The sequence below is a fragment of the Crotalus tigris genome, unplaced genomic scaffold (genome assembly GCF_016545835.1).
Source record: "Crotalus tigris isolate CLP2741 ecotype Arizona unplaced genomic scaffold, ASM1654583v1 scf7180000017628.32516253702:7417878, whole genome shotgun sequence".
NCBI classification, from domain to species: domain Eukaryota; kingdom Metazoa; phylum Chordata; class Lepidosauria; order Squamata; family Viperidae; genus Crotalus; species Crotalus tigris.
Window position 1 is genome coordinate 5,759,035 of NW_024096523.1, and position 27,734 is coordinate 5,786,768.

The 27,734-nt window shown below is 39.7% G+C and overlaps 1 protein-coding gene across 4 annotated transcripts in view; it reads right to left on the reverse strand.

Annotated features, from left to right (window-relative positions):
- Positions 1–2,307: 2,307 nt before the first annotated feature.
- Positions 2,308–27,734, reverse strand: part of LOC120304141 (lethal(3)malignant brain tumor-like protein 4) — a 110,358-nt gene continuing 84,931 nt past the window's right edge. For 3 of the 4 annotated variants that reach the window (XM_039334356.1, XM_039334357.1, XM_039334358.1), the window contains 4 exons: positions 27,549–27,613; positions 25,334–25,500; positions 21,416–21,478; positions 2,308–4,674 (listed from right to left, as the gene is read on the reverse strand). In XM_039334356.1, the coding sequence (XP_039190290.1) occupies positions 4,546–4,674; positions 21,416–21,478; positions 25,334–25,500; positions 27,549–27,613 (424 nt within the window). In that variant the 3' untranslated portion in view covers positions 2,308–4,545. The remainder of the gene's footprint in view (positions 4,675–21,415; positions 21,479–25,333; positions 25,501–27,548; positions 27,614–27,734) is intronic. The other variant, XR_005555643.1, reaches the window with a different exon arrangement.

The window sequence follows — 27,734 nt, forward strand, 5'->3', positions numbered from 1 at the left end:
TCATTATAGGTGAAATGGTGTACTTATCTACAAAATACCTAAAGTCCTTACAGCCCTGTAAAAAACTTGGACCAAAATATATGGGATCTTTTCCAATTAAAAGAATCATAAATTCAGTAACAGTAGAATTAGAATTACCAAAAAATCTCAGGCAAATACACCCAATTTTTCATTGCAGCTTGTTGAAAAGAGAGCATCAGTCAGCTTTACGGCCAAAAATCTCCCCCCCACCTCCAATCATGGTGAAGGGCGAACAGCACTTTGAAATAAAGGAAATCCTAGACTCTAGGAAATATCACGGAGCGACTCAGTACCTAGTTGCCTGGAAACACCTTCCTGCCTCACAAAACGAGTGGGTCCATAAACGTCATGTCAGAGCCCCAAAGCTTTTAAAAAAGTTTCACACAGAATATCCTAACAAGCCTAACTTTTATACCTGTTTTGTTTTCTTTCAGGTGGATCTGTCTTATATTTGAGGGGGCAGGATGTCAGAATCCAATTATATTTCATCTCTAATTATCAACTATAAAAAACCCCATTTCTGCCTTCTCGGGATTCTGTCATACGATGAAGGGAAGGGGGTGAACAAAGGGGCTTTATGGACCTCACTTCCTTCAGTACACTTCAAAGGAACTGAATGTGGATAGCACCAAAAGGCCTAATCAATACAAAGGGGACTATTACCTTTCATGTAGTTTTCTCTGAAGTCTCCATCCAGCCGGCAGTAAGGAAAAGGGGATGGGAGTGTAATGCCTGAGACTGTCACTGGAAGTAGGGGATGATTGGGTGGGGCTACTGGGAAACCCCTTAAAACCTTGAATGGGAGAGCTTGGACCCCAAGTCCTGTCTAGAACGCCTGCAACCATTTTCTCTTAATAAAGGATGCCTGTTGGAAGAATTATTCCAAGAGTTCTGTCTTCTTAAGATGCAAAGTGGAGTGGTCCTTACAGCCTAATTGCTTGTGGAATAATCCACCAATGGAGATTGTACTTGCCTGGAGCCAAGCTTTCAACGTCTGACCAGTGGGCAAGATCAGTCAAGACTGGGATCTCGTGGTTCAGGACGGGCGTGGCAACTTTGGCTGACTGATCTGATTGGGCAGGAATACAGTCTCAACCCATTGTTGGATTATCCATCTCCAGTGCTGGAGAATAGGAGAAAGGTGTATTGGATATGTTCATTGTCCTGGGTTGCTTGTAAAAATAATAAAAGTGAGATAAAACTAAATAGATAAATAGTATTGCTGTGGGGTGTCATTTGGAAGGCTGCAAACAGCATATGGTCTGCATGCTTCAGATTCCTCTTTAGGAAATGACTCCTACCCCAGCTCTTCTGCCAGGAGAGACCAACCAAGCTTCATTGTTCCATCAATACCCCCAACCCTTCCCATTGGTCAGATGGCAACAGGAACCTAGGCTTGACTACTACAGCAGAGTCTGGAGCGTGGATTCTGGGAGTTCCAGGTTTAGGAAGCAAGTTTACTACTGTTTTTGCAGATGCTCTTTCTTTCTAGTTTTTTTTTTCTTAGTGGACTAAATAGGCAATCAGGCTTAGATGTCCTCAAGGCAGAATTAACTCCAGAGGAACCGAAGTAACATTGCACATGGCTGGGTATATGCTGATTTAAATGTAAATCCCCGGGGATAGCAACCGATCAAGTCAACCATCCTTTTTTTGTGTGTTTCCTCAACTACTAACCCTTCCATTGACCACGTGCTACAAGAGGGATAGGGGAAGCTTGATAATCTGTTTTGTTAGCAACCATCATTTTAATCTCACATAGCCACAAACAACCATTAGAGTATTCCTACATTTAAAAACCTAATTAGCAAAATTGTCCTAGAAGTCAGTTTAGTGAAAAGAAACTCACTTATGACGGTTCTTTTTAAAAAATACTGCTTTGTAAAAGAATTCTGAAAAACATAATTCTTAAACATTTGTTTTTTTTTTCAAATAAATATGGCTAGAGAATATTAAAAGGAATACCTTCTACAATTCTTCTCTCACATCACTTTAACAGTTTTTTTTTAAAATGTTCTCCTAGTAGAAGAGAAGCTATATAGGGCTACTGTTCAATGCATTTGTCTAGGGCAGTGTTTCTCAACCTCAGCAACTTTAAGATGTGTGGACTTCAACTCCCAGGATTCCCCAGCTAGCATCTTAAAGCTGCCAAGGTTGAGGAATATTGCTCTATGGCATATCAGCATCTTCTTGTTGAGCCTCTCTATTCTTGTCCTTAAGTGATGGGTGTAGGTAAGGCTTATATTCTTTAATGATTTATATACAAATAGAAAGTTACGAGACATATTGCCACTGCAGATTTATTCAATATTGTTCAGATTCAGCAGCCTGGATTGTGCAACAGTTACACATTTTTGTGTCACCTTGATTTTAGGAAGGGAATCTTACAAATTTGGAAAATCAGAAGCAGAGATAGCTGTGAAGAGGCTGTAACTCAAATGCCAACATCATTCCTGTTTTCTCTCAAATTCATTTATAAGGCTGGTTTCATATTCACTTGTAAAGCCAATGATAAATTATCAAAAGTGCACTGCCACTAACACACCAGAATACATGCATCCCTTGTTAGCTCATGCTTTAGAAAGGGATAGTGACACTTACAGTAGAACACCATCATTTTTATGCCACCCAAAACCTTTTTGAGACTGATATTCACCCAACCAACAAGTGGCCTCTATAAAATAAATAAAAGACCTCATTTGATTAGTTCAAGAATTTTTGTTTGCAAAAAACCAGATCAATTAATGTACAGATCATAGGAAGAGCAGGCTATGTGCCAGTAACAAAGAATGCCTTGTTCCCAAGTTATGCTTAGGTGGTTAATGAAAAAAAATCTCTGTCTAGTGTTAGATGTAAAGGATACTTATTCAGTCATCACTTGCACAAGACTAACATCATTACAAACAAATCAGTTGTCAAAATTATGGTGTCCTTTTATAAGACCATGGAAGACTTCTGCCAGATTGGTCCATTTCCATGTTCTGCTGAAGCCTTATGTTTCAGTTTTCATTTTCTCATCCAACCAAATGGCTCTGCTCTATCAAAATCTCCCATAGAGTATTCTCTAGCATAGAGGTCTCCAAACTTGGCAACTTGAAGACTTTTGGACTTCAATTCCCAGAATTCCCCAGCCAGCATGAAATATAAAATGTATTCCATTCAGTATGGATGGCTAGAGAATTCTGGAAGGTAGAAGTCTTCAAGTTGCCAAGTTTGGAGACCTTGCAGAATAAAATATTTGGATTTTGTTCTCAAGACTGAGAAAATGATAGCAATTGTGTTAAATATTTCCATTTTTTTTCTGCACTGTGGCACAAATGCTTCGTTAGAACCATAGGTCATCGGAAGGACAAATATGAAGGGATTAGGCCTAGGACAACTGGCCCTACTGCTATGCAGGTGGAATATATTTTATATTTCAGCAAGACCTGAGAAACTCTGTCAAAAGCCCAACTGAAATGACAGGCAATGCTCTGTAGCTGGTATGCTTAGCTCTTTCTGACTTAAAATGAGAATATGTGCAAGCTAATATACCTGTTCGTAAAACAATAGTACTTTCAACAACAAAGAAATAAAGACTGTTAGTATTTGTTTTACGAAACCTCCCATAAATCTTGCCAGAAATACATATCATGACAAAGCTGGATGTGCCTCTTTATATATCTCACTCTACCTTGCACTGACCTGCAGGAAGATAGAAACTTAAAAAAAAAAAAAAAACTAAACAAAACACATAGTCTCATAGTTTTGTTACTCTGATCCTATACCTAAATAGTTGGTCTACCTTCCAGTGGAACCATATCCAGTGGTCTTCATTAAACAGTTTTAATTTAATATTTTGAACTCTGAAATAGTGCAGTGTGCAAAACAGGCATAATAACCTGAAAATTCATGTACTTGGAGATGGAACTCATTTCTCCAATTCATCAAATATTAATTCTCAATATTTAAATAGCTAAACAAGATAGATACGAGGACAAGGATTAAAACTAACTGGCTACAAACAAAGGACTTTGATGAGTAATTCATCTGCACTGCTTTGAAATATCTCACTCTTCCCTTACTCTCTTAAACCCAAAGTTGTAAGTTTAGAAGCACATCAATGGTGAGCTGGACTCTCTGTTAGGCACTACAATAGGTAAGTGAGTTTGTTTGAACATAGCTTCCCATCAATAGAAATACTCAGGATTCCTCTTATAACTAGAGGCATCATCAAGATCTTTACAAAAGATCAATATAACCATATCCAAATTCAATTAGGAAAAAATAAATAAACATCTCTTCCTAGAAGGGAAGCCATCGCATCCGTTCCAAGCTGCCAACCAGACTGAATTTCAGAACGCTTTTAGTATTCTCTATCCACAACTGTGTGAAATATGATCTGGCCACTTTCTTTCCGAGTTTCTAATCAATTCAGTCTTTAGGAACAAACAGGAGACTGGGCGCTTTGCTGTTGAGCTGCACTTGGAGGTCATTCACAGCTCTGTCCCCCTGACCCAGTCTGGCCCAGGGGAAATTTCTCCATCAGTCTTCTTCTGCTGTTTTAAACATGAGGATTGCATTATATATTTTCAATGCGGGCCCCAGTTTGATGCTAAGGATTTTAACGATGTCTGACTGATTCAGGAGAAGAAAGGCTTCACCGTCAATTTGCTGTAGAATGGAAAAAAGAACAATGGAATTAGTGTGTTGATTAAGGGAACCCAGCTCCTGCATCCTTAAAGTTAACAGCAAGTGAAGGACATAAGTAGTTACGGTAGTTATGATTGCCTGGTTCATATATTACAATAAACCCTAATTTGGGAAGATGTTTTAAAAAGTGAACTGAATCACTAAGGATGATAAACATTCTATGTTTAGAGTAACATATGAAGCCACTTGCATCTTTTAATATCTTCCCTTTCCACATTAATATCTTCAAATGTATTTCAATTCTTTGATGATAACCCCTTTGCATAAATGGATTACAGGATTCTTGGTAGAAAATATAGAAGTCTTTTGATTTGCTTGTTTTGTCTAACAGAGTTAAGTAGGAAAGTAATCCTAGGAAGAAATAATCCACATGGCGAAGAGCTCAAAAATCATTCTGATAATGTTATACATGCTGCCCAAATGACCACAATTAGCACTTACAAAATTGATTAGCATTAGTTATGCATAATTACCAAGAAGCTTTAAATCTCAGAGTCCTAGTGGACAATCACTTAAGTATGAGCCAGCCGTATGTTGCAGCTGTCAAAAAAGCCAACACAGTGCTAGGCTGCATTAACAGAGGGATAGAATCAAGATCATGTGAAGTATTAATACCACTTTACAATGCCTTGGTAAGGCCACACTTGGAATACTGCATCCAGTTTTGGTCACCACGATGTAAAAAAGATGTTGAGACTCTAGAACAGTGGTTCTCAACCTGTGGGTCGGGACCCCATTTGGGGTTGAACGACCATTTCACGGGGGTCGCCAAACAATGCAGTCCGCCATTTTTTTCCACTTTTCCTTAGCTGTGCTACTCCCTTTTATTCTATTGGCTTTTGAAAGGCAATAGAATAGACTCTCTTGAATAGAGTCTAATTCTATTGGCTTTCAAAAGCCAATAGGAATTGTCCAGGCTGTCTCTGCCCTGCTGAGCCCGCCAAAAGTCCCATTCTGCAAACGGTGTTGCACCAGTTGAGTAGTCCTCGACTTACGACCGGTTGAGTAGTCCTCAACTTACGACCGGTTGGGGGTCGCAGCATTAAAAAGGTTGAGAACCACTGCTCTAGAAAGAGTACAGAGAAGAGCAACAAAGATGATGAGGGGACTGGAGGCTAAAACATATAAAGAACGGTTGCTGGAATTGAGTATGTCTAGTTTAATGAAGAGATGGACGAGGGGGGACATGATAGCTGTGTTCCAATATCTCAGGGGCTGCCATAAAGAAGAGGGAGTCAAGCTATTCTCCAAAGCGCCTGAAGGCAGGACAAGAAGCAACGGATGGAAACGAATCAAGGAGAGAAGCAACCTAGAACTAAGGAGAAACTTCCTGACAGTTAGAACAATTAACCAGTGGAACAAGCTGCCTCCAGAAGTGGTGAATGCTCCACTGGAGACTTTTAAGAAGAGACTGGACAGCCATTTGTCTGAAATGGTATAGGGTTTTGTTAGAGAATTTTAATTTCTCTATTGGTGAAAAATAAATCAGAAGCTCTCACAATTGACTGCATTTAGCTGATTCAAAATAACTTCTTTATATTTATATCAAAATATTTACAATACCGTACATTCTTCTTTACAGCAACATAGCTCAATTGAAGACTTCTTACAGAGAGATACAGAGACAAAACCTGAGACTGGAAATCCAGCTCCTAACTCAATACCTTTTTGCACAGACTCAGTAGCACTTTCTTCACATTGGCTGACTGAGTTACCACATGACTCTTCCTGCTCATGAATATTCCAACACTCCTCCCTTCATGACAGGAAGAGACACCAGGCCTATTGACTTAATACATTCTCCATAGTGAACACTACCCAATGGTTTAGTCATCATGTCTGCCAAATTATCCTCAGAAGAACAATGATGTAAACTAATCAAATTTCCTTTTACAGCTTCCTTGACATTACAATACTTAATGTCTACATGTTTACTTCTGTTCTTCACCCTGTCACCAGGTGCCATTTTTATACAGGCAGCATTGTCTTCAAATACCTTTACAGATTCTTTTACATTAATATTTAAATCTTGCAACAACTGTACATCATTATTTGGCAATACCTTTTTCTTATATACCCACTTACAACCCACAGCTTTGGTTCCCTGTGGCAAAGTCACTGATTTAAATACTTCATGGTCTCCCATGGATTTCATCTCTTTATCCATGGCCTCCTTCCATCTTTCTTGTTCAGCTTTTGGTAATGCCAATACCTCTTTATAACTTCTTGGCTCATACCACACATTGCAAACCTTTACCTTGCTGGCAGAAAACCTGTCAGGCGGAATTCCTTTATTACATCACTCTGACCTACGTGGTATTAACTGCTCCTGTGTCTCAAGTCTTTCTGGCTTCATGTCTTGTTCAGCCTCTCCTCCCTGAACACGGACATCTTCAATAATCATTTTTTTATCATTAGATGAGTTATTGTCACTAAACAGATCACTGTCATTAAGTGAGACATACCCAGAATTTGCATTAATTCTGTCCCAATTTTGTTCTGCAAAATTAGCAGACCTTGAAATTACAATTCTTTTACTTCCATCACTAAAGCGATATCCTTTTGACCCTGGCTCATAGCCCACAAACCTGAACTTTCTTGCCTTTTGCTGTCCCTTTCTTCTGATTGCTTTCAGAATATGTACCCATGCAGTACTTCCAAAAATTCTCAAATGTGCCAGTGATGGCTTTCTCCCATATAGAATGGCATATGAAATATTATTAATGGGGGAACTCCACAGCCTGTTAACTATATAATTGGCAGTTAATATGGCTTCTCCCCAATATGACCTGCTCATACCAGAATCCTCTAATAATGAATCTTTCACTGTTTGCAAAACACCATTCCTTCTTTCAGATACACCGTTCTCTGCTGCTGTGTAAGGATTTGTACGTCTGTGTCTTATCCCCAACTGCCCCAACCATTGTTGGAATTCAGTTGACATAAATTCAGTACCTCTGTCAGTTTGCAACTGACACACTTGTTGTCTGTACCTTCTCTTTACAAAACTTACCCACTGTTTGAATTGTTGTAGCACTTCTGTCTTACATCTAAGCAAGTAGCAAAACGAATACCTGCTATACTCATCAACAATTACCAGTGCATATTTTGCTCCTCCCAAACTGGCTTGCATAGGTCCCACCAGATCTGCATGGACCAGCTCTAGAGCTCTTTTTGTTTGTCTTGTGCTATAGTTACTAACTGGGAATGGCTTTGACTTCGATGCTTTACATACTGCACAGTCCAAATATGTTTTGCATTCCTTCAAATTTAGCCCTTCTGCAAAATCTTGCATTTGCTGCAAAACTTTAAAGCTTGCATGGCCAAGTTTTCTATGTAGAAGATGAACACATGAATCATGCTCTGCAACATTCTTAAATATATGGGAACATTGGACCTTTTGTCCCTGCAATACATATAGATTATTTTCCTTTATGCCTTCTGCACAAATATTCCCATTCCTTTTGATGAGACACTTCCCATTTACAAAAATGATCTCAAAACCTTGTTTGTCTAAATTAGACACATTTAACAAATTATGTTCCATCTCAGGTACACAAAGCATACTGGTAAACTTTGATTCCAAATATGGAATTTTTACATTGCCTCTTCCAATGACATTTGCTTTCTGGCCATTTGCCAAAGCCACAGCTTTTTCTGCTACTGAAACAAACCTGCAAAATAATTCAGTCATTAACAATTGTTTGACTTGCCCCACTATCTATTAGCCACTTGTCTCTGTTGTTGCTATAGCAAACTTCTGCCACACCAAAATGTTCCTTTTGCAAATCAGTCCTTTTTGCTTGTACAAATGTCCTTTGCTGCAAATTGTTCCTTTGCAAACAGTTCCTTTTCAGATGGTTGTTTGCTCCACAAATGTAGCAATTCTTTTCTTGCTTAGCTCTCTGCCTGCAAAATGTTTCTTCTTCGGAGACTTGCAGTCTGGACCCCCTCCTCAGGAATTTCACCTCCTCAAGGCTGCTTCTACAATGGCGCTTTTCTTGTTCATTAAGCAAACATGCCTTTAAAGCCTCAAAATTTAATTCTTGCTCTTTACACTCAAATATCGCAGAAACTGTGTCCCAGGTTTTATCTAAACTGTTCAACACCAATAAAACCTTCTGGGACTCAGGGAATTTAATTCCACGTTGTTCTAAGTCCAAAACTAAACTTTGCATTTTATTTAAATGCTGTTCCACATTCACCTGGTTGCAAACAGGCCCTGTAAAGTTTTCTTGACAATTGCACTATATTGCATGCAGAAACATTCACATGCACAACTCTCAACAAATCTCCTTTGCAGTCTTTAAATTTGCAACATTTAGAAATTGTTCATCATCTAAATTCAAGATGAGATAAGCCATTGTTTTATCATGACTTTTCTGATCAACAGCTGCAAATACTTGTGGTGGATTTTCTACAATATACCACAGCTCTTTTGCTTTGAGCAAACATTCCATTTTTGCAGCCCACACAATGTAATTCTTCTGGCCCAAACGAGGCACAGAGTTTTTCTTAAATTCCATTGCAGCCATTCTGCTAATTCTGCCTTGTTCTTATACTTTCTAAACAAAGGCAATTTCTTCCAGCTTTAAATTACAATGCAGTCCTTAGTAAGCTCTGGGCCCATAACCTGTTAGAGAATTTTAATTTTAATTGGTGAAAAATAAATCAGAAGCTCTCACAGTTGACTGCATTTAGCTGATTCAAAATAACTTCTTTATATTTATATCAAAATATTTACAATACCATACATTCTTCTTTACAGCAATATAGCTCAATTGAAGACTTCTTACAGAGAGATACAGAGACAAAACCTGAGACTGGAAATCCAGCTCCTAACTCAATACCTTTTTGCACAGACTCAGTAGCACTTTCTTCACATTGGCTGACTGAGTTACCACATGACTCTTCCTACTCATGAATATTCCAACAGGTTTCCTGCCTGAGCAGGGGGTTGGACTCCAAGGTCCCTTCCAATGGTATTATTATTATTATTATTATTGCCATCATGACAGATGTTTGTACAGTCTCTAAAAATTCCACGACATGTTGCTTGGATTATATCTCCTTCCTGTGATGTTAACTAATTTTGTCTCTCTTGTTTTGATATATAGCATTACTGTAGGAGAAAAATAATGCATTCTTTAAAGCAAAATTTTACCTAGACCTGTTTTTGGCTAAACTGCTGGGCTAACTTCTACTTAAATAATATGGACAAATTCATCACTTTAAAAGTGGTTAAGTTTGCAGTTTTAGGAATTAATCTGGGGGAAAAATGGATAGGAATATAGCATAATAAAACCTCTCTTCTTCAGATCCTTTCCTTTAAATATATATCTTATTCATACTTTGTGACTGGGTACACATATCATGCTGAGCCATGACTTTGAACCAGGATTTTTAAGAAACCTTAATTCTTGATTAAATAATGACCATTGTGCTAATGGCTTTAATGGAGCTTCCAGTCTGAGGCTGCAAAATCAAAATGACCACTAAATGGCAGCAAAAGCACACAGAAAACTAGCTTTTCGCTGCCACCTCATGGTTATCTGATTTGTTTGCTTAACAGAATATGTCCTGCCAGCCTGCATGTTCTATTTTGGGAAAGCTCATTATTTCTCATAATTCACTGACTGGTTGGTTGTATTTATAATTATATTATAAATAATGCAATATAGTCCATTATAAACTACGTGAATTTCCTGCAGGTTATAGCCTTAAAGCATAAATCTACAAAAAATGTTAAAGACAGAGCACTAAAATGTAAAAGGAACAATCAGAAAATAAAACTGCAGACCCCAAAATGGCTTTAGATTGACAAACTGGGAGTCCGGGATCTCTGCCTCTTGTTGCGGTAGGTCTAGGTGCTCAAAGCTCTTAATCACCATGACTTGGATTCCTCTGGTTAGTTTCACCAACATTTCACAACATTTACATTTCCTTTTCCTGCATGTGCCTCAAACCCTCAACATTGTCCACATCTGTCTGAACTCTTATCATTATATTCCCATGTTAAATTTAACAACTTAACAACTCACTTCCTAACCACTACCATCTAACTGCTCAACCATAGGCTTACTGTATTATACCATTTATGCTGATTAATACCAATTCTAGAACTACCTTGGTGGGATAAAGCTGAAATGATGATTACAGAATACCTTTTCATAGTTTCTTTTTACATTCCCAAGATTACACTAGAACTTTTATGAAGGATAATTTTATCTAGCTGTTAAAGACACTGTCCAGTTAAAGACACTGAAGAGCTGACAGCCTGGTTTGAGACCCGAGCTCTGTGTAACAAGATGAGTTCCAATCCCTTGTCCCAGCTCCTGCCCACCTAGCAGTTCAAAAGATGCAAATGCAAATAGATTAATAGGTACCACTTCAGTGGGAAGCTAACAGTGTTCCATGTGCCTTTGGCGTATAGTCATGCCAGCCACATGACCATGGAAAATGTCTTCAGACAATGCTGGTTCCCTCGGCCAAGAGACAGAGATGAGCACCCCACCCCACCTGACTGATAGGGAAATGTTTACCTTTTTAAATCTGATTCTGTTACATTATGACCCATATTGGTGGCAATGGACTGAATTAACACAGGCAATAATAAGACAGTAGAAAAATAGTTGGTTCCTTAGCTGTAACAAGTTCATCAAGAGATTAGCCATGAAATTCATATATAAGGGGTCTGTGCTAGTGCAATAGGCTATTTGGATATCCCCAGATTCTATGATTTTTTTTGTGAGAGCCCTTCCACTCCAAAACACACGTTATCTACTGTTTTATGCTAAAATCTAAATTTCTCTCAGTTCTGAACACTCCTGCAGACCCTAATCATGATAAATGGTCACTGAGCTTAAGGAGTGCAGAGAATGGTTTGTTGTTGTTGTTAATTGTGAAGTCGTGTCTGACCCATCGTAACCCCATGGACAATGTTCCTCTAGGTCTTCCTGTCCTCTACCATTTTCTGGAGTCCATTTAAGCTCACTCCTACTGCTTCAGTGACTCCATCCAGCCACCTCATTCTCTGTTGTCCCGTTCTTCTATTGCCCTCAATCTTTCCCAGCATTAGGCTCTTCTCCAGTGAGTCCTTTCTTCTCATTAGATGGCCAAAGTATTTGAGTTTCAACTTCAGGATCTGGCCTTCTAAAGAGCAGTCAGGGTTGATCTCCTCTAGGACTGACCGGTTTGATCGCCTTGCAATCCAGGGGACTCGCAGGAGTCTTCTCCAGCATCATAGTTCAAAGGCCTCAATTCTTTGGCGCTCAGCCTTTCTTATGGTCCAACTTTCACAGCCATACATTGCAACTGGGAAAACCATGGCATTGACTATACGCACTTTTGTTGGCAGGGTGATGTCTTTGCTTTTTAGTATGCTGTCTAGATTTGCCAGAGGATGGTTAGTTGGCCAAAAAACTATGATATATCAACTCTTTACTGTGGCTCTGTGTAGTTTATTTATTTGAAAAGAAAGAGCAGCAAAGACATCAACCAGATGAAAAATCAGTTGACTTGAGGACAACAGATTTTTCAATGTGGCCATGAAGGGGTCATGGTCTTTACCAAATGACTCTGATTACCCACAAGGCATGACTGCTTAATTAGGTTATAGCATAGCCTAGTAAGGGCTGTGACCCATTTAGCAAAATATTAAGGAGGAATTATGTAATTTGCCTTGACCCAAATAGTAATAGAATGAGCACAAAGGAACCAGCAGAATGGAGATAGAAAGCCATAACCCTCCAAACATCAAGAGCATGGAGAAAACTCTCCAGAGTTGCTTTTAAAAAAGTATAGGAAAAGTAAATTGTTGGTATTCGAAAACTTGGTGATCTTGGTTATAAACAAAGTACATTTCATTTGGAACCTGGCCTTCTAGAAAACCAAATTACAACCATGTTAGAGGAAAAGAACAAGATGCTACTTCTGTGGCATTTAGATGAAAACCGAAAAATATATCAATAAAGAATATTCCTAGCTCAGGGTTGAAATGAGAGGTCCTGGGTGTTCTCTGAGTTTGGTTGCTTTCTTGCAAACGTTTTATTACCCAAACTAGGTAACATCATTAGTGCTAGTAATGAGTGGGGTTTATTCTCAGTTTGTATTCTAGTGGCTTGCCCTGTCACTGTTGACGGGGGTGGTCTTAGAGGTTCTTTGGTTGGGCTTGTTTAGTAGTTCGTTGATTGGGTATTGTTTACTTGATTGCTGATCTGATGATAATCTTGGTGTTAATCTATGCTCATCTGGGTGCTGATTACTAAAGGGAAGGTGTTTTGGATTTTTTGTTCCCTTTTTGGACACAGATTAACCACCAGGCCACAGGCTCTCCTCCCCTCTTTGTCAGCCGAGTCAAGGGAGTATATACAGAAAGTTTCTCAGACAGAAGGTCTGATTGATTGCACCTTTGACATTTTGACTGCTATACTGCAGTTCTACTTTTTATAATCTCTTTTGCCTTGTAGCCCCCCAACTAGAGGCGTTAAGCAGGCTCAATTCACTACTGCAATACATTACAAATTCAGATTTCTTTTTGCTGACAAGAGTTAAAGATTTAAGTGGGAGACCAGTATAGCTATTTCTTTTCACCTGCAATCAATCAGACTGTCTGTCTGAAAAACTTTCTGTATATACTCTCTTGACTCAGCGGACAAAGAGGGGAGGACAGCCTGTGGCCTGGTGGTTAACACAACTGCCTAGCATGTAGACTGCCCAGGTTCGAATCCCATAAAGGGGTGTGGCTAGCTGATGAGGACAAATGAGTCCGAAATAGCTATACTAGTCTCCCACTTAAATCTTCAACTCTTGTCAGCAAAAAGAAATCTGAATTTTTAATGTATAGCAGTAGTGACTTGAGCCTGCTTAATGCCCCTAGTTGGGGGGCTGCAAGGCAAAAGAGATCATAAAAAGTAGAACTGTAGGGCTTCCGGTGGCTTAGTGTTGGTGATGGCGGCTACTTTGTAACTGTCCTCCTGGGAAAGCGTGAGAACCGCGGAGAACAGCAGGCACCAGCTGTTCCACGGCTCAAAACCTCCCTCCTGGGCGAAGGGGGGGAGGGGAGTATCACCCGAATAGAGGTAGAGCCTCTTGAACCCCCCAGGAATCTTTCCCTGGGGGGTGAAAAGAGAGCTCCCTCGGAGTTCGGGTTGCCTCCGCCTCCCAGCTGTCTTTGTTCCTTTGGGAACAAAGCAAAACGCCGCTACCACCTCCACGCTTAAAGGGACTGGGTGAGTTATTTTAAAAAAAGCGGACAGAGTTGGATAAAGGATTTTTTTATTGGATTTCATTTGGACTTTAGCTTGAAAGATTGACTTTTATTTCTTTTCTTTTTCTCTTTTTTCTTCGTTTTTTTTGTGTGGAGAGTGAAAGTAAAATGGCGATTGGAAAGTTTTTTTTTGAAAAAAAAAGTGACTGAAACGGAACATTATGGATTAGATGGTTTTTTTTTTCTTTCTCCTTAAATTTTTTCTTATGGTGGATTTGTGTTTTGGGAAGATTTTTTTTTCTTTTTGTTAAACTCTCCTTTGTTATTTTTCTTTCCCTTTTAAGGGATTTTTTTATTTTTTATTTTTTTTAAAGAGGGAGGAAAGAAGAAATAAGATTTTTTTTTTTTGATAATGGCTTCAAAGAGGCAAGCAACTTCTATAGTCCCTAAGGTGGCTTCTTCTCCTGCGATCTTACCGGCACAACAACCTAAAGCTACACCACCACCGTCTCCTCCTTTGCCAGCAATAACGGTACAAGACATGAAAGATATAATGGGAAATGCTGTAGCCCAAATCAGAGGGGAAATGAAGGAGCTTTTAGTTATATATTATTAAGATAGTTAATAATACTATCTTGAGGCAAGATATAGTTATGGCCTTAACAGGACTTGCTTCTGTGGTTGAGAAGTTGGATTCTAGAGTGGAAGAGGTGGCAGACAAGGTGGATATTCTGGAAGATAAATTTGAAGGCATGGAAAAAAAGATGGAAATTTCACAAGATGACATTGTTATGTCTCAGTACAGAGAGATGGAATATGCTTTAAGAATCAGGGGTCTGAAAGAAGACATGCAGCAAGATTTGAGAGAGATTGTGGTAAATGATTTTGCTGTTATTCTGAATAGAGAGAAAGAGGAAATACGCAGAGAAGTTGAAAAGATATTCAGAGTTAATTCCTGGATTGCAAAACAGAGAAATTTACCAAGAGATGTGGTGATTTATTTTGGAAAGAGATCTCTGCGCAATGAAATATACAAGCTTTTTATAATAAGAGATTTCAGATTGCTGCTCAAGATGTTATTATTTTAAAGGAGATCCCATCCAAAATTTTAAGAAGGAGAAAAGAGTTTGCTTTCTTAGCTAATGAACTTAAAGTTAGGTATTGTTTCTGATTGTGATACTAAAGAGACTACATTGATGTTAAATTTAATCACAGCGGCAAGGTTGTTAGTAGGGCAATGTTGGAAGAAGGAATCTTTACCTACTTTGCAAGAGTGGTTTTTAAAAGTTTCTTATTTGGCGGAAATGGCAAAGATTTCGGCTTTCTTGAAAGACCATTCGCAGGAGAAGTATTTTTTGGTATGGAAAAAATGGATAGACTTTATACAATATAAGTTGGATATAAAAATATTATTTAGCTTTTCAATAACTTATATTTAAAACTTAAGATATTTCATAGATTTTATAGACTTTTTAGACTTTTTCTTTCTTTCTATTTTCTTGTATTTCCTTGTATTTTCGTCTTTATATATATATATTATTGTTAACTATTTTATAATTTGTTTAATTAATTTACCTAGACTTGTTTATGGTTTATATCTGTTTTAAGACTTTTTGAATTTTTTTTAATTAAGCCTGTATTCAGCTCTGGGAAGGATGGGGGAGGGTAGGGGAGGGTTGGGGGGGTTCGGGGAAGGGATTTGTATTGTTTTGTAAAATTTTAAAAATTTTCAATAAAAAAAAAAAGTAGAACTGCAGTATAGCAGTCAAAATGCCAAAGGTGCAATCAATCAGACCGTCTGTCTGAAAAACTTTCTGTATATACTGTATATGTATGTATGTATAACAAATAAAAGAAAAAACAAACACCAGGATATAATAAACCAGCCTATTTAATATAAACAAGCCTGTGGTTAAGAAGAGTCACTAAGCTTTTGTCCGGCCAAAAAACTGCCGGCATCATCAGTTAGAATAGCAGGAGATTGGGAAGGCAGCTCATATAGCCTCCTGCCTCTGCGCCCGGCTCCTTGAGCGTGTCATTGGCCCGTTGATTGTGTTAATCCGTATCGCACAGAGTTGTTCCGCATCAGGCAAACTGTCTTTGACTCCACTGGTTGTTTTATGATCTTCAAGTGCTCTTTTAGAGCGTGTGCAAGCACTTGGAGGGCGGCTGTCAATCCGTCCTTGAACCCAGTCCCCCTCCCTCCCAGGGCCATTATCCTCCCCCACCCCCAAGGCCGTTGTCGTAATTCCTCCGCCCCAGTCCTGCAACAAGCAGCTGTTCCGGCATTCCTGCTCTCTGTATTCCCCCTTCCTCCCCCTCCTTCCAGATTGCCTCAGTGCTTCCGTCCCTGGCTTAGGGCCATTTGGTCCATCATCTCGGTCCATGGGAGTCGTGGTCGTCCCATTTATAGAGCCATTGTCCCAATTATGTAAAACGCTGTCATCTTCTTCCTTAGAGATCGTGCCTGTCTCATCCATCATTCTACCACCCCAATCCTGCCAAGGAAGAGTTAAATGTCTTCTCAGCATGTATGTATGTATGTATGTATGTTGGCCTCTTGCAATGCTTGATACAAAATGGGCAGATTTTCTAACTAAAAACCTAAACTTTGTACTACTATGTATATAGACCAATGTGCAAATCTGTATCCGTATGGACAAAGCAGAGAAACTAGAATGAAGAAACTGCCTTCAGATCCTTTGCTTACCATACTTTTTGGTAATTATAGCACCAAAACTGGGAAATTTAAAACTGATAGTGTGTGACTGAATTTTTTAAGCAGGTCTAACTAAAAACATATTTTAAGTAGCTAACAAAAGCCTCCCATCTGTATATTGCAATATGCTTTTCAGCTTAGATACAGAATATCAAACAAATCAAACAAAAATAACACTCAGCATTACAATCCCTTTTCATTAAAGAACAGAATTTCATAAAGCTAAATAATATGCTTAAGATCACAAACTTAAAACACCCAAAATAATGGATTCTGCAAATGGATGTAAGCAGGGGTGTCAAACTCAATTTCATTGAGGACCGCATCAACATTGCGGTTGCCCTCCGGGGGACAGGTGGGTGCAGCCAGGGTGGGTGTGGCCTACTGGGTGGGTGTGGCCTACTGGGTGGGCATGGCCAGCTTTACATCGTTCGTGTCAAGGGTGCCAGTGGGGGCCTGGGCAGGAGTGGGACAGATCTGAGGGTCTCTGGTAGAAGGGGGTGGGATGGGGGCAAGTGCCAAGGCACGGTCCATTTCTCCATTCCTCACAAGGGTGACACCCCCTCAGCATGCACCCAGGGGACGGGGCCGACACAGCAGGGGCTGGTTCCTCACTGTTTCTAGATGGCCTTGTGGAGCTAAGACTGAATGTGTTTCAGCATAGATGGCCACCACAAAATTGTACATTGGCTCCCGGCCAGCCTGGGCCAGGGCCAAGGCAGCGGGGGCCGTTCCCTCACTGTTTCCAGGATGGCTTTGCGGGCTACATGAAACCACTTCGCAGGCCGCATCTGGCCCCCAGGCCTTGTGTTTGACATGTCTGATGTAAACAGATCAAATCTTTGCAAAGCTCTGATTCTAATGCATGTTAAAAAATAGGAGCCAGCTAAATAAAGCTGATTCTATAAAACAGTATATAGGTAGTCCATGAGTTACATCCAGTGGTGGTATTCAGCCGGTTCGTACCACTTTGGCAGAACCGATGGCTAATTTTTTGTTGTCTGAGCCCAGAATGGACTTCCGAAAGTGGCATCCACACAGAGAACTGGTTGTTCACATATTTGAACCCCACCACTGGTTTACAAGGATTCATTTAGTGAATGTTCAAAGTTACAACTGCATTGAAAAGAGTGGCTTATGGCCATTTTTCACACTTATGACTGGAATTTCTGCATTCACATTATCTTTTCAAAAACCACTTTAAGTTCTTACTTCTTTGTTTTAAATATTTTAAAGGGTACAATTCCCCAGAACTTTTTGGGATGGAATTGCATAGCAAGATGTGATTCTTGGGGTTTGAGGGCAATAATGTGGAAGGCCAGTATGTTTAAATGGTATGCATCAGTCATCACGAGTGCCAATAAAGTCCCATATATCCACACAATACCTACCCACTTCTAATTGCGGGTAATCCTCGACATACAACCACAATTGAGCCCAAAATTTCTGCTGCTAAGTGAGGTATTTGTTAAGTGACTTTTGCTCCATTTTATGACCTTTCTTACCACAACTGTTAAGGGAATCGCTGCAATTAAGTTAGTAACACGGTTGTTAAGTGAATCTGGCTTCCCCATGACTTTGCTTGTCAGAAGGTTGCAAAAGGTGTGCAGCTGTCATAAATATGAGTCAGTTGCCAAGTGTCTGAATTCTGATGATGTGGATGCTGCAATGGTTATAAATGTGAAAAACCATCATAAGTCATTTTCTAAGTGCCATTGTAACTTTGAATGGTCATTAAATGAAGTGCTGTAAGACGAGGATACTTTTATAATAGAACTGGAGAGGGGAGGAAAGAAACCAGATGTACAAAGAGCACATAAGCCTCAAGGGTATGATTTTTTTAATAAAAGGACTGTGCAGCAAATACGGTCCAAGCACCAATCTGTCAAATCAGCAATTCAGTCTCAATATTTGCAGAGCACTTCTATTGTTCCCAGAAGTAAACTGGAAAGGTCTGGACATCTTGAGCTTAAATCTTGCTTAACAACAGACATTTGGGGTTCAATTGTAGTCGTAGGTTGAGGACCATCTGTAACACATATCCCAACACACATCCCATCACCCTTACCCTTGCCTAGACTGTAGTTCTCCCAGTTGCTATAGCATTGGTTGCAAACACAGAAAGAAGGGAACCAATTCATTTTTACAGTATGTAACAGATGTTTACATATTTTGCTTCAGATCTCAAGTTCTAGAAGGGCTGAAGCTTTTGAAAAATAAGAGCAATGTGGGGATTGTGACCTCTTCACTAAGGCTCTCTTTGTCTCTCTGCCAGACACCTCCTTTTATGTATACTCCTATTATACTACATAGGTCCCCAAATTCCAATCATGCAGAGCTAATATTGTAGAAAGTTCACCTTTCAATTTCTTTTTAACCCGACTATCAAGCCCTGCTATTCAGAGACACTATTTCAGAATATGACTTTATATATAAACCTCATTCTCTAGCTAGACCTCACTAGCAATTTTGTCCAATCCCTTTGGATTCCTTTTATCATTTTCACAAATTGTTTTTCCTTCCACTGTTGTCATTTAGGAAATAAAAATAAAAATTAAACTGAAAGCACCACTACCTGTGGTGCCTAAAGTTATTTATTTAAAGATAATATGCCTGGGCAGCTCAATTGCTTCTAATGGGCTATTATAGCAGAGTTCAGTAGTTCTGTCATTTACATCTTAGTCCAAGCCAATTCTCTTTCTTAAAATAGATTTCATTTCAGTCCAACATTTTTAATAGGCTGGTGAGAACTGCATCTACTTCATATAAGGTGTAGAATGAGGTGTGTTCTATAAACCATATTTTTGCTTTGTGAAGCCTGATGTTCAGGATCTGGTTCTACATACACATACCTGTTTCCTTCTTATAAACTCTTCTCTACTTTTATTAATTTATGTTTGAGACCCCCTATAGGTTCAATTCCAGATAGCAAAATATTTTGCAGATTAAGTCCAGCTTTGTACTAATAGCTTTTGATTTGTTATTATAGCTGCTTATCCCTTGAACAATATTTTGTAGTCCTTTTGGCATGGCCTCTGGAATTAGAACTGTGCCCATCCTTTATCATTCCACATACCTTTGCCCCCTTGGAATGCTACAGGTGTCCACTATCAACTGTAAAACCTGAGATCTATCCATTTCAGGATCGCTGAGATAAATTAGACACCACAACCTACAGGTCTGTTCTGGTGTAACTTTCAATGGTATCAGAATAATGTTGCAATTGTCATGCTAGGCCAGTGATGGCGAACCTTTTAGAAACCGAGTGCCCAAACCGCAACCCAAAACCCACTTATTTATCGCAAAATGCCAGGGGCCCATCAGCATTGTGGTGCCCTTGGGGGGGCAGGCAAAAACCAGGGGCACAACAATGGGCCACCGTGCTGCAAGGCGCAAAAACAGCCACCGCTGCACTGCGGGGTGCAGATACAAGGCGCTGCACCAAGCAAGAATGGGGCAGGGCTAGTGAGTATCATGCAGGCACTACCCCCTCTCATTTGCAGTGCGTGCATACTCGCAGCCCCGTGCGTGCATACGCACGTGTAAAATACTTCCCCCTCCCTTTTCTTCCAGTCCGCCAATCAACAATGGTTGGTGACCTCTGCTCTACCACCTCTACTCGAGCTTGATAGTCAGCCACTTCACCTCCTTTGTGGCAGGGCTCTGGGCAGGGCTCTGCTCCGGGCGGTGGTGGTGGCCTGATGGACCTGCTGCTGGCGGCGGCACGTGTGCCAGTAGAGAGGGCTCTGAGTACCGCCTCTGGCACGTGTGCCATAGGTTTGCCACCACTGTGCTAGGCCAAATGTAAACACTGAGCTGAAAGATGAATAATTCCTAAATTATTTTGGTATAATTTTAATTTCTTGAAACAAAACATTTTCCAAATCTGGGTAAGCCATTAATCATGGCAGAGATGCCACTCTATTTTTAGGCTGATACACCATTGTTTATATACAGCCTGTTTCTAGTATGTGGAAATGAATAGTTGAGAACAGTGGTTAACTACATGAATAATGAAAGGTCTCTCCAGTAAATTTGGGAGACTATTCCTGGTTTCTCTAAGAATATGATAATAGATGTACCTTCCTCTTAGAAGGTAGAGAGTAAAAAATATAAATCGATACTCTAAATGGTTCTTAGAGTAAACCATTGATCAACAGTAGATGGTCATAGCCAGGGCTTTTTTTCTCATAGAACGCCCAGAACAGAGTTCTGGCACCTTTTTTGGATGGAAACTTGTAGGGTAGGCAAGGTGGGTTGTATGACGTGTGTGAGTTCCGGCACCTTTTTTTTTTTTTTTTTTTACAAAAAAAGCACTGATCATAGCAATCTACTATTTTAGCATCTTACTTAAAGTTGTAACATTCTAAAAGCACCTATCTTACAAATAAGTTGGTTGTTCTACAAAAGTAGATCACTTTATCCCATTTTTCAAATACAACTCAAGATTAAATGTCCACTGAAAACAATTGAGTATTCTAGAAAGCCAAAGCAAATCCTTTGTACAACAGGTATTAGATGCCAATATAAGTTTCTGTTTGTTCAAAGCAACTGGACATTGACTCTATTCTACATGGCAACTTTTGCCAATGACTACGAAATGAATAAAAGAGTAGGCAGATCCAGTTTGTTTGCAGAATGCAAACAACAAACTTTCTCTGGAACTAAAGCTGGGTTAATTTGGTGCAATTTTTAGTCTCCAATACAATTCTGAGATCATTCCTTGTGCAAGAAGATTTTATGACTCTCCATCAGCCTAAAACAAGATAATTTACCTCTTGTCGGAAGAGTGAGGCCTGTTCTTTGCAACCGGGCAGACGCTGAACAAAGCCAGCCACCTGGACAAATGTCAGAAATAAAAGACAAAAATGTTATAAGGATAACCAGCAACTTTACCATTTCATTAACTTGAGCAAAATATTGTAAACATAAAGGGTTTTCTTTCCTTGTTCCAAAGAATTCTGCAGCTTATAAATAAAAAATATATTATACTTACTATGAAATTGGCAGAAATATGTAAAGGTTAGCTACATGGGACACTAGAACCGTGGCAGGTGGGCAGACAGGCCCAAGGCAGAGCCTAGACTATTAGCCAAATACAGACTGTGTAAGGACCCACCCCACTTTGCATCTTAAGAAGACAGAACTCTTGGAATAATTCTTCCAACAGGCATCCTTTATTAAGAGAAAATGGTTGCAGGTGTTCTAGACAGGACTTGGGGTCCAAGCTCTTCCATTCAAGGTTTTAAGGGGTTCCCCAGTAGCCCCACCCAATCACCCCCCTCTTCCAGCAACAGTCTCAGGCATTACACTCCCACCCCCTTTTCCTTACTGCCGGCTGGATGGAGACTTCAAAGAAAACTACATGAAAGGTAATAGCCCCATTCTTATGGTTAGCTCTTTTGGCAATACACACATCCAATTCCTTTGAAGTGTACCGAAGGAAGTGAGGGCCATAAAGCCCCTTTGTTCACCCCCTTCCCTTCATTGTATGACAGAATCCATAGAAGGCAGAAATGGGTTTTTTTATAATTGATAACTAGAGATGAAATATAATTGGATTTTGACAGACTGTCTGGCTCAGCCTGCATAGCTATTTTGACCACACACTTCAGACAGCAGCAATGGAGCTAGTATTATATTGGCCCCAGAAGGCTAAATATGTTATCCCCTAGAGGAATCATTCTAATCTAAACCACATTTTCCTGAGTTATGACAGGCACAACATTCCTACCACAAATATGATGAGACAAACCATTAAATGTAAAAAAAAAAACAACCCACCACATTTCTTTCCTTTAAAATCCTTGGTTGTGGAGTCTGAACCTGGTGGTTTTCTTGCAGAAATTTCATTACCAAACTAGGTAACATCCTCAGTGCTTTTTCTTGGTTATTTGTTTCCTTGCTTCTGAGAAATCTATCTATTACAGATTCTTAATTCTACTTGCATTGTTCTTTTCTATTTCCTTCAAAAGATTCTACTCATTTTTTAACTTATTTAATTTTCTTTTGGTGCTCAAGAATAAGGCACTCAGGAAGAAGGTCTAATCCTAAGAAGTGGGGAAGACCTGCAAGTTACACTGATTTACGCATGATGATAATGGTAGTTCTTAAATATATGACCCATATGAGGCTCCTTATACTGTCAGATGATTTGTTTAGTTCAATATAGTCTCTACTGTTAGTTGAGGCTTAGAGACAGCAGATCTGAGAGCAGGTAAGTCTGTTACGACAACAGCTCCTTCCACAAAGAAATAACCAACTCACAGTGTGTTAAGGTGGAGGAGAAAGAGACATAAAATATGAAGTTTGGAACTGCTATTGATATAGCCTGATTCTTTTTTTAAAAAACGTAATTATTACTGAAGATGTTTTTCAACAAATTAAAAACAGTACCAATTTTGAAATAAGGAAGAATAAAGTAATAAGAAAATGAAAAATTATAGAAAAAGAAAAAAAAGGACCCTTAAGTTCGCTTCTTATAGATTTCAAAACAATTCAATTCCATGCCAGTATCTCTATTATAAAAAAAAGGTTTCTTGGTCCTTCTAGCAATGTTTCAAATTATGCTAATCGATACCCAACAATATGCCTTTTCTTTTTTTACAAATCTAAGTAGGCTATAGCAGGATTATTCTGAATTTTTACAAAAAGGAACCAGCCTAGTGAAGCTCAGGAGAGGATTTATGCTCCCATATTGTTTCCTGCAGAAGGAATTAAACAAGTTTCAAACAATTAAAACTGTCACATGGGACACAAAGTGTCCTTTCAGAGAGTTGGACAAGACTTTGGAGAAATACGCAAACAAACCTCAAGAGATAGTTCTTGTTTGTGGGAAAAAAGCAAACTATCTCTTATGTTCCCCGTGGGTTGCTAGCACTCTCATTACTACAGCGATTTGTGAAATTTAAAAAAGAAATCCCCTTGCTTTTGTTTAATATAGATATAATTCAAGAGGTTTTCTTTCTCTTTTTTTGAGACAGAGGTGGTGAACTCTTTGGCCAAGGCACTTTTGAATCTACGTCATTCCAGTCAAATTTTGAGTTCATATGTAACAAAACAAGCTATGTCTATATTATGCTCTGGCCAATATATAACATTGATTCTACTATATTAGAAATCTAAAAAATAAAACTAAAGAAACTAATCTTACTTTGTGATGTAATGGTTACAAACCCAGGGACACTTTTTAGAGAATGAGCTCCCTTGAAATCAGTGGAAGTTAATTTTGTGTTGCAGGGCTAAAGGCAATATATTAGTGTGGTCTTAGAAAACCTTTTGTATAATAAATGTTCTTCACTGTCAATGATCCATGTTTTCATTTCCTTTGAAGTAGAAGAAAATTTGTATAAAGGTTTACAAATTGATCATTTGCCCAGAGGACAAGAAACAAGCTGAACACTTATCATTGTGAAAATAAGTTGATTAGCTTAATCCTAATAAATAAGACTGAAGTTACATTGTGATGCATTCAATATCTAAATAAAAGTATGCCCAAAACTGCAGTTTTGTTCTTTACATGCATGTAAGATCTATTGAACTCAATGGGACCACTATTCAAATAAACATGAATAGGGTGAGTTAAATGTAGAAGGGTTTCAAGATATAAATTGAATGTCACTTGTAAAATAATCTCACATATCTCTGCAAAAGTCTACTTTAAAACTCAGAGCAACCGTTCCATATTTGCAACAGGTTTTGTCTATACTCAGAAGAGCCCAGGTACAAAGTAGCTCTGTTAGCAAAGCTGGAAGAGATCACCAGAAACCCTCTCAAAATAAAACAAGCCAACCTCCCCCAGCCTTATGGTCTCTATGTACACAGAGCCGATCACTCTCACTAATCCCTATCAGCAGCAATGTTGATGGTGCCGGTTGGTGATGACAGGTGCTGCACATCTGTATGATATGAAATTGGGGGGGCTTGACCAGCTGGACCCTTGCTCTCACTTCAAGGAGTTTGCATGATGCCTCTAAAAAGTACAAGTCAGAGGTCCGAAAGTGAGCCCGAACTTCACCTTTCTTTCCCCAGCACAACAACAAAGAGCTCCAAAATGTTTGGTTTGGTACTGCCCATAATTTAATATCCAACTGAAGTTGGATTTCCATCTATCACCTGGCTATGCATAGCTCCCCAACAGAACCATTCAGGACCATGTTTAATCCCTCACTCAACCATTTCTAATCCCCAACAAAATTAAAAAGAAATGGACTGTGCATACAGGTAAGGATGCACAGCTAAAGCCAGCTGGAAGGGAAAATACCACATTTTGTGGCCTGGCCCCCAAATAAGCTTTCACTATAAAATGACACTCTTGGCAGAACAAGCCCATGTGTCAGCAATCCCTGTTACACTTTAGGGATGGTTTGTGATGCAGCCATGCAAGCATGCACAGGGCCAATGGCAAGGGAATGTGAGTCAGCAGCCCAGAGAACCACAGCAAAAGCTATTGTCAATGGAGGCCCCCAAAGGGGCAGCTGCTTAAAGGGGAGGGTTCACTGCAACACCAGGATCAATATCTATCATACATTCCAGATCCTGACTGATTAAAAGTTCTGGCTGGCTTAACCCTTATTCCCAAATTTAACCACAGCTGTAAAGCAGAGCAAGGAACAAAATCCCTGGCTGGGGTGGTGGTGGTGGTGGTTTAGGATGCTTTCCCATGAGAGAGAGAGAAGAAAAGCAGAACTTACCTCTTCCACGCTCCATTTGGCCACATTCTTAGCAGTGAGGCCAGAGACCTCCGGCAGCAATTTGCAGTGCTGCTCCCAGCAGAGATGAAGACGGTGGGTCGGATTGGCAGACAGGGAAGGCATGAAGACAGACTGGTGGAGGGCCTGCTGCAGAGCAAAGGCAGTGTCTAGTAGGAAGGCGGGGGGGGGGGGGAAGAGAAAGAAAAATAAGGAAAAATAAATCTGTTAGTCCTGGTTCAGATGCACTTTGGAAATCAAGTCACTTTCTTCAAAATATCCCTCTTCCCCCTCCCCCCCCCAAAATGGAAGATCAGAACCCTTTGCTGTTCTGGCAGCTGTTAGAGATGTCCTGATGCTAACACGGGAGGAGTTGCCAGCCAGAGAGGAGGCGGCTGGGCGACTGCATCTTCAGCTGAAAATTAATGGCACCATTCCAGCTTACGGTCTGTTCCCAGCTGGCTAAGAGTACTCGGCATGCCAGATAATGACAGGCACTGGCCAATTCCCTGGAGACCAGACTCCATGGTCAGGGAGCCTGGCCTTTTCTTCCAGATGTTAGCATCATTCCCCATGAGTGAAATGACTGGAGATGTTAAGAAATGGAAAGCAGTTTGATCTTTTCTCCCTCTGCCCCTCCTTGCCCCTTCCCTCTGATGTGACGTATGTGTAATCCTTCAGTTTTTGCTGTCTCATACTGCGGTAAGAATTGGGGGCCTGACTCTATATAGAAAGAAGAGGAAGTGTTGATTAACACAGCATAGCAACACTTCCTTGATTGACAATATTGGCTAATTAGGCTTTCTGCTTCTCCTCCTCCATGGACAGACAAAAAGGAGGTAATATAACTGAATACTGAGAGGTTTTTTTTCCAGATATGCTTATTGGAAACAGCTCTGGTGACATCTAGCGGCAACAGAAAAGGATTGTTGCTTGTCCCTTCCCTATTCTTAGCTTCACTCCTAGTTTTAAAATAATAAACCTGGCCTGGTTCATAAAATGAGCTGAACCAATACTAAAGAGGTTTTTTTTGTCAGAACTATCCTCAGGGTAAAAACATGAGACATCTTAGTACAGGAAGCCCTCAAGTTACAATCGGAATGGAGCATCTCCATTATGATCGTTAAGTTGTGATATAAACAGAGTCAGATGTGATCAACTTGACTGTACAGTGGTCATTAAGGGAACGCTGCAGTCGTAAGCGAGAATGGCAAGGTTTATTAAGCGAATGCAGGGGTTGTTAAGCAAATCAATTCTTTTCTATGGCAGTTTTGCTGAAATCCGGAACTGCAAAACCATCATAAAATGTGATTATGTGACTATGGGAAGCTGCAAGTGACTGTAAATTTGGCCATTTGCCAAGTGCCCGAAGTGTGATTACAAGGGAGGGGTTGTGGGAACTTTGTATCCGGGTCATATGTCCCAGGTAGATCATAATTTTGAACTATCATTAAGCAAACAGTTGTAAGTTGAGGACTAACTGCATGCTGATTGACAATTTAGGCCTGGATAACTTATTTCAATCGGAAGCACATTTGGGGCGATTTAAAAATCAGGTGAAGAGATTACAATGGGTGATGTGATGGGAAGGATAAAAAAAGAAAAAAGGGGATGTGGTTCACTCAAGTCCAGAATTGGGAATGTTTTTGGAAGAAGGATATTTGATTATGCTAGAAATTGACTGAAGTCCCTAGAACAGTGTTTCTCAACCTTGACAATTTTAAGACATGTGGACTGCAACTCCCAGAATTCCACAGCCAGCAATGCTGGCTGTGGGATTCTGGGAGTTGAAGTCCACATGCCTTAAAATTGTCAAGGTTGAGAAACACTGCCCTAGAAGAATCACTCAGCATTAAAAGCTAGGAATATCCAGCAGCATTTTATTATGGGTCCCACTTTTTTGCTTCCTTACTCCAAACCAAGTTTTAAAAAATTCCCAATTCAAGCAGCAACATCTTTGTAGGAAAGACAAAACTCTCTGGGGATTGAATTTGTTTTTACTGATTCTGGCAGAAACACAGCAATTCCTCTCTGGTGGATCTTCAAGATAATAGTGGCCTTTACAGATCAAGAAAGGAAGAAGCAGCAATGCAAACTTGAACTAACAGGCAAAATAATGGGGCTCTAGTTATTATGGAACCCCCTATTTCAATATTTAGAACTGATCAGCACAGAAATTCACAGTAGATTCAATAGGCACTAAGACAGCTTAACTAACCTCTTCCGCCGTCAGCCTCCTGCTTCACTAGCTGGAGCTTTATATAGCTGTGTGAACAGCCAATTCTAAAAAGTTAAATTGGAGTGTTAATGCAAGAAAATATTAATCAAAGTACATTGCAGTTTGTTTGTCAACACTGCTAACATCAGATGTTTTTGCTTGACAATAGTTGGAGATGCAACCATT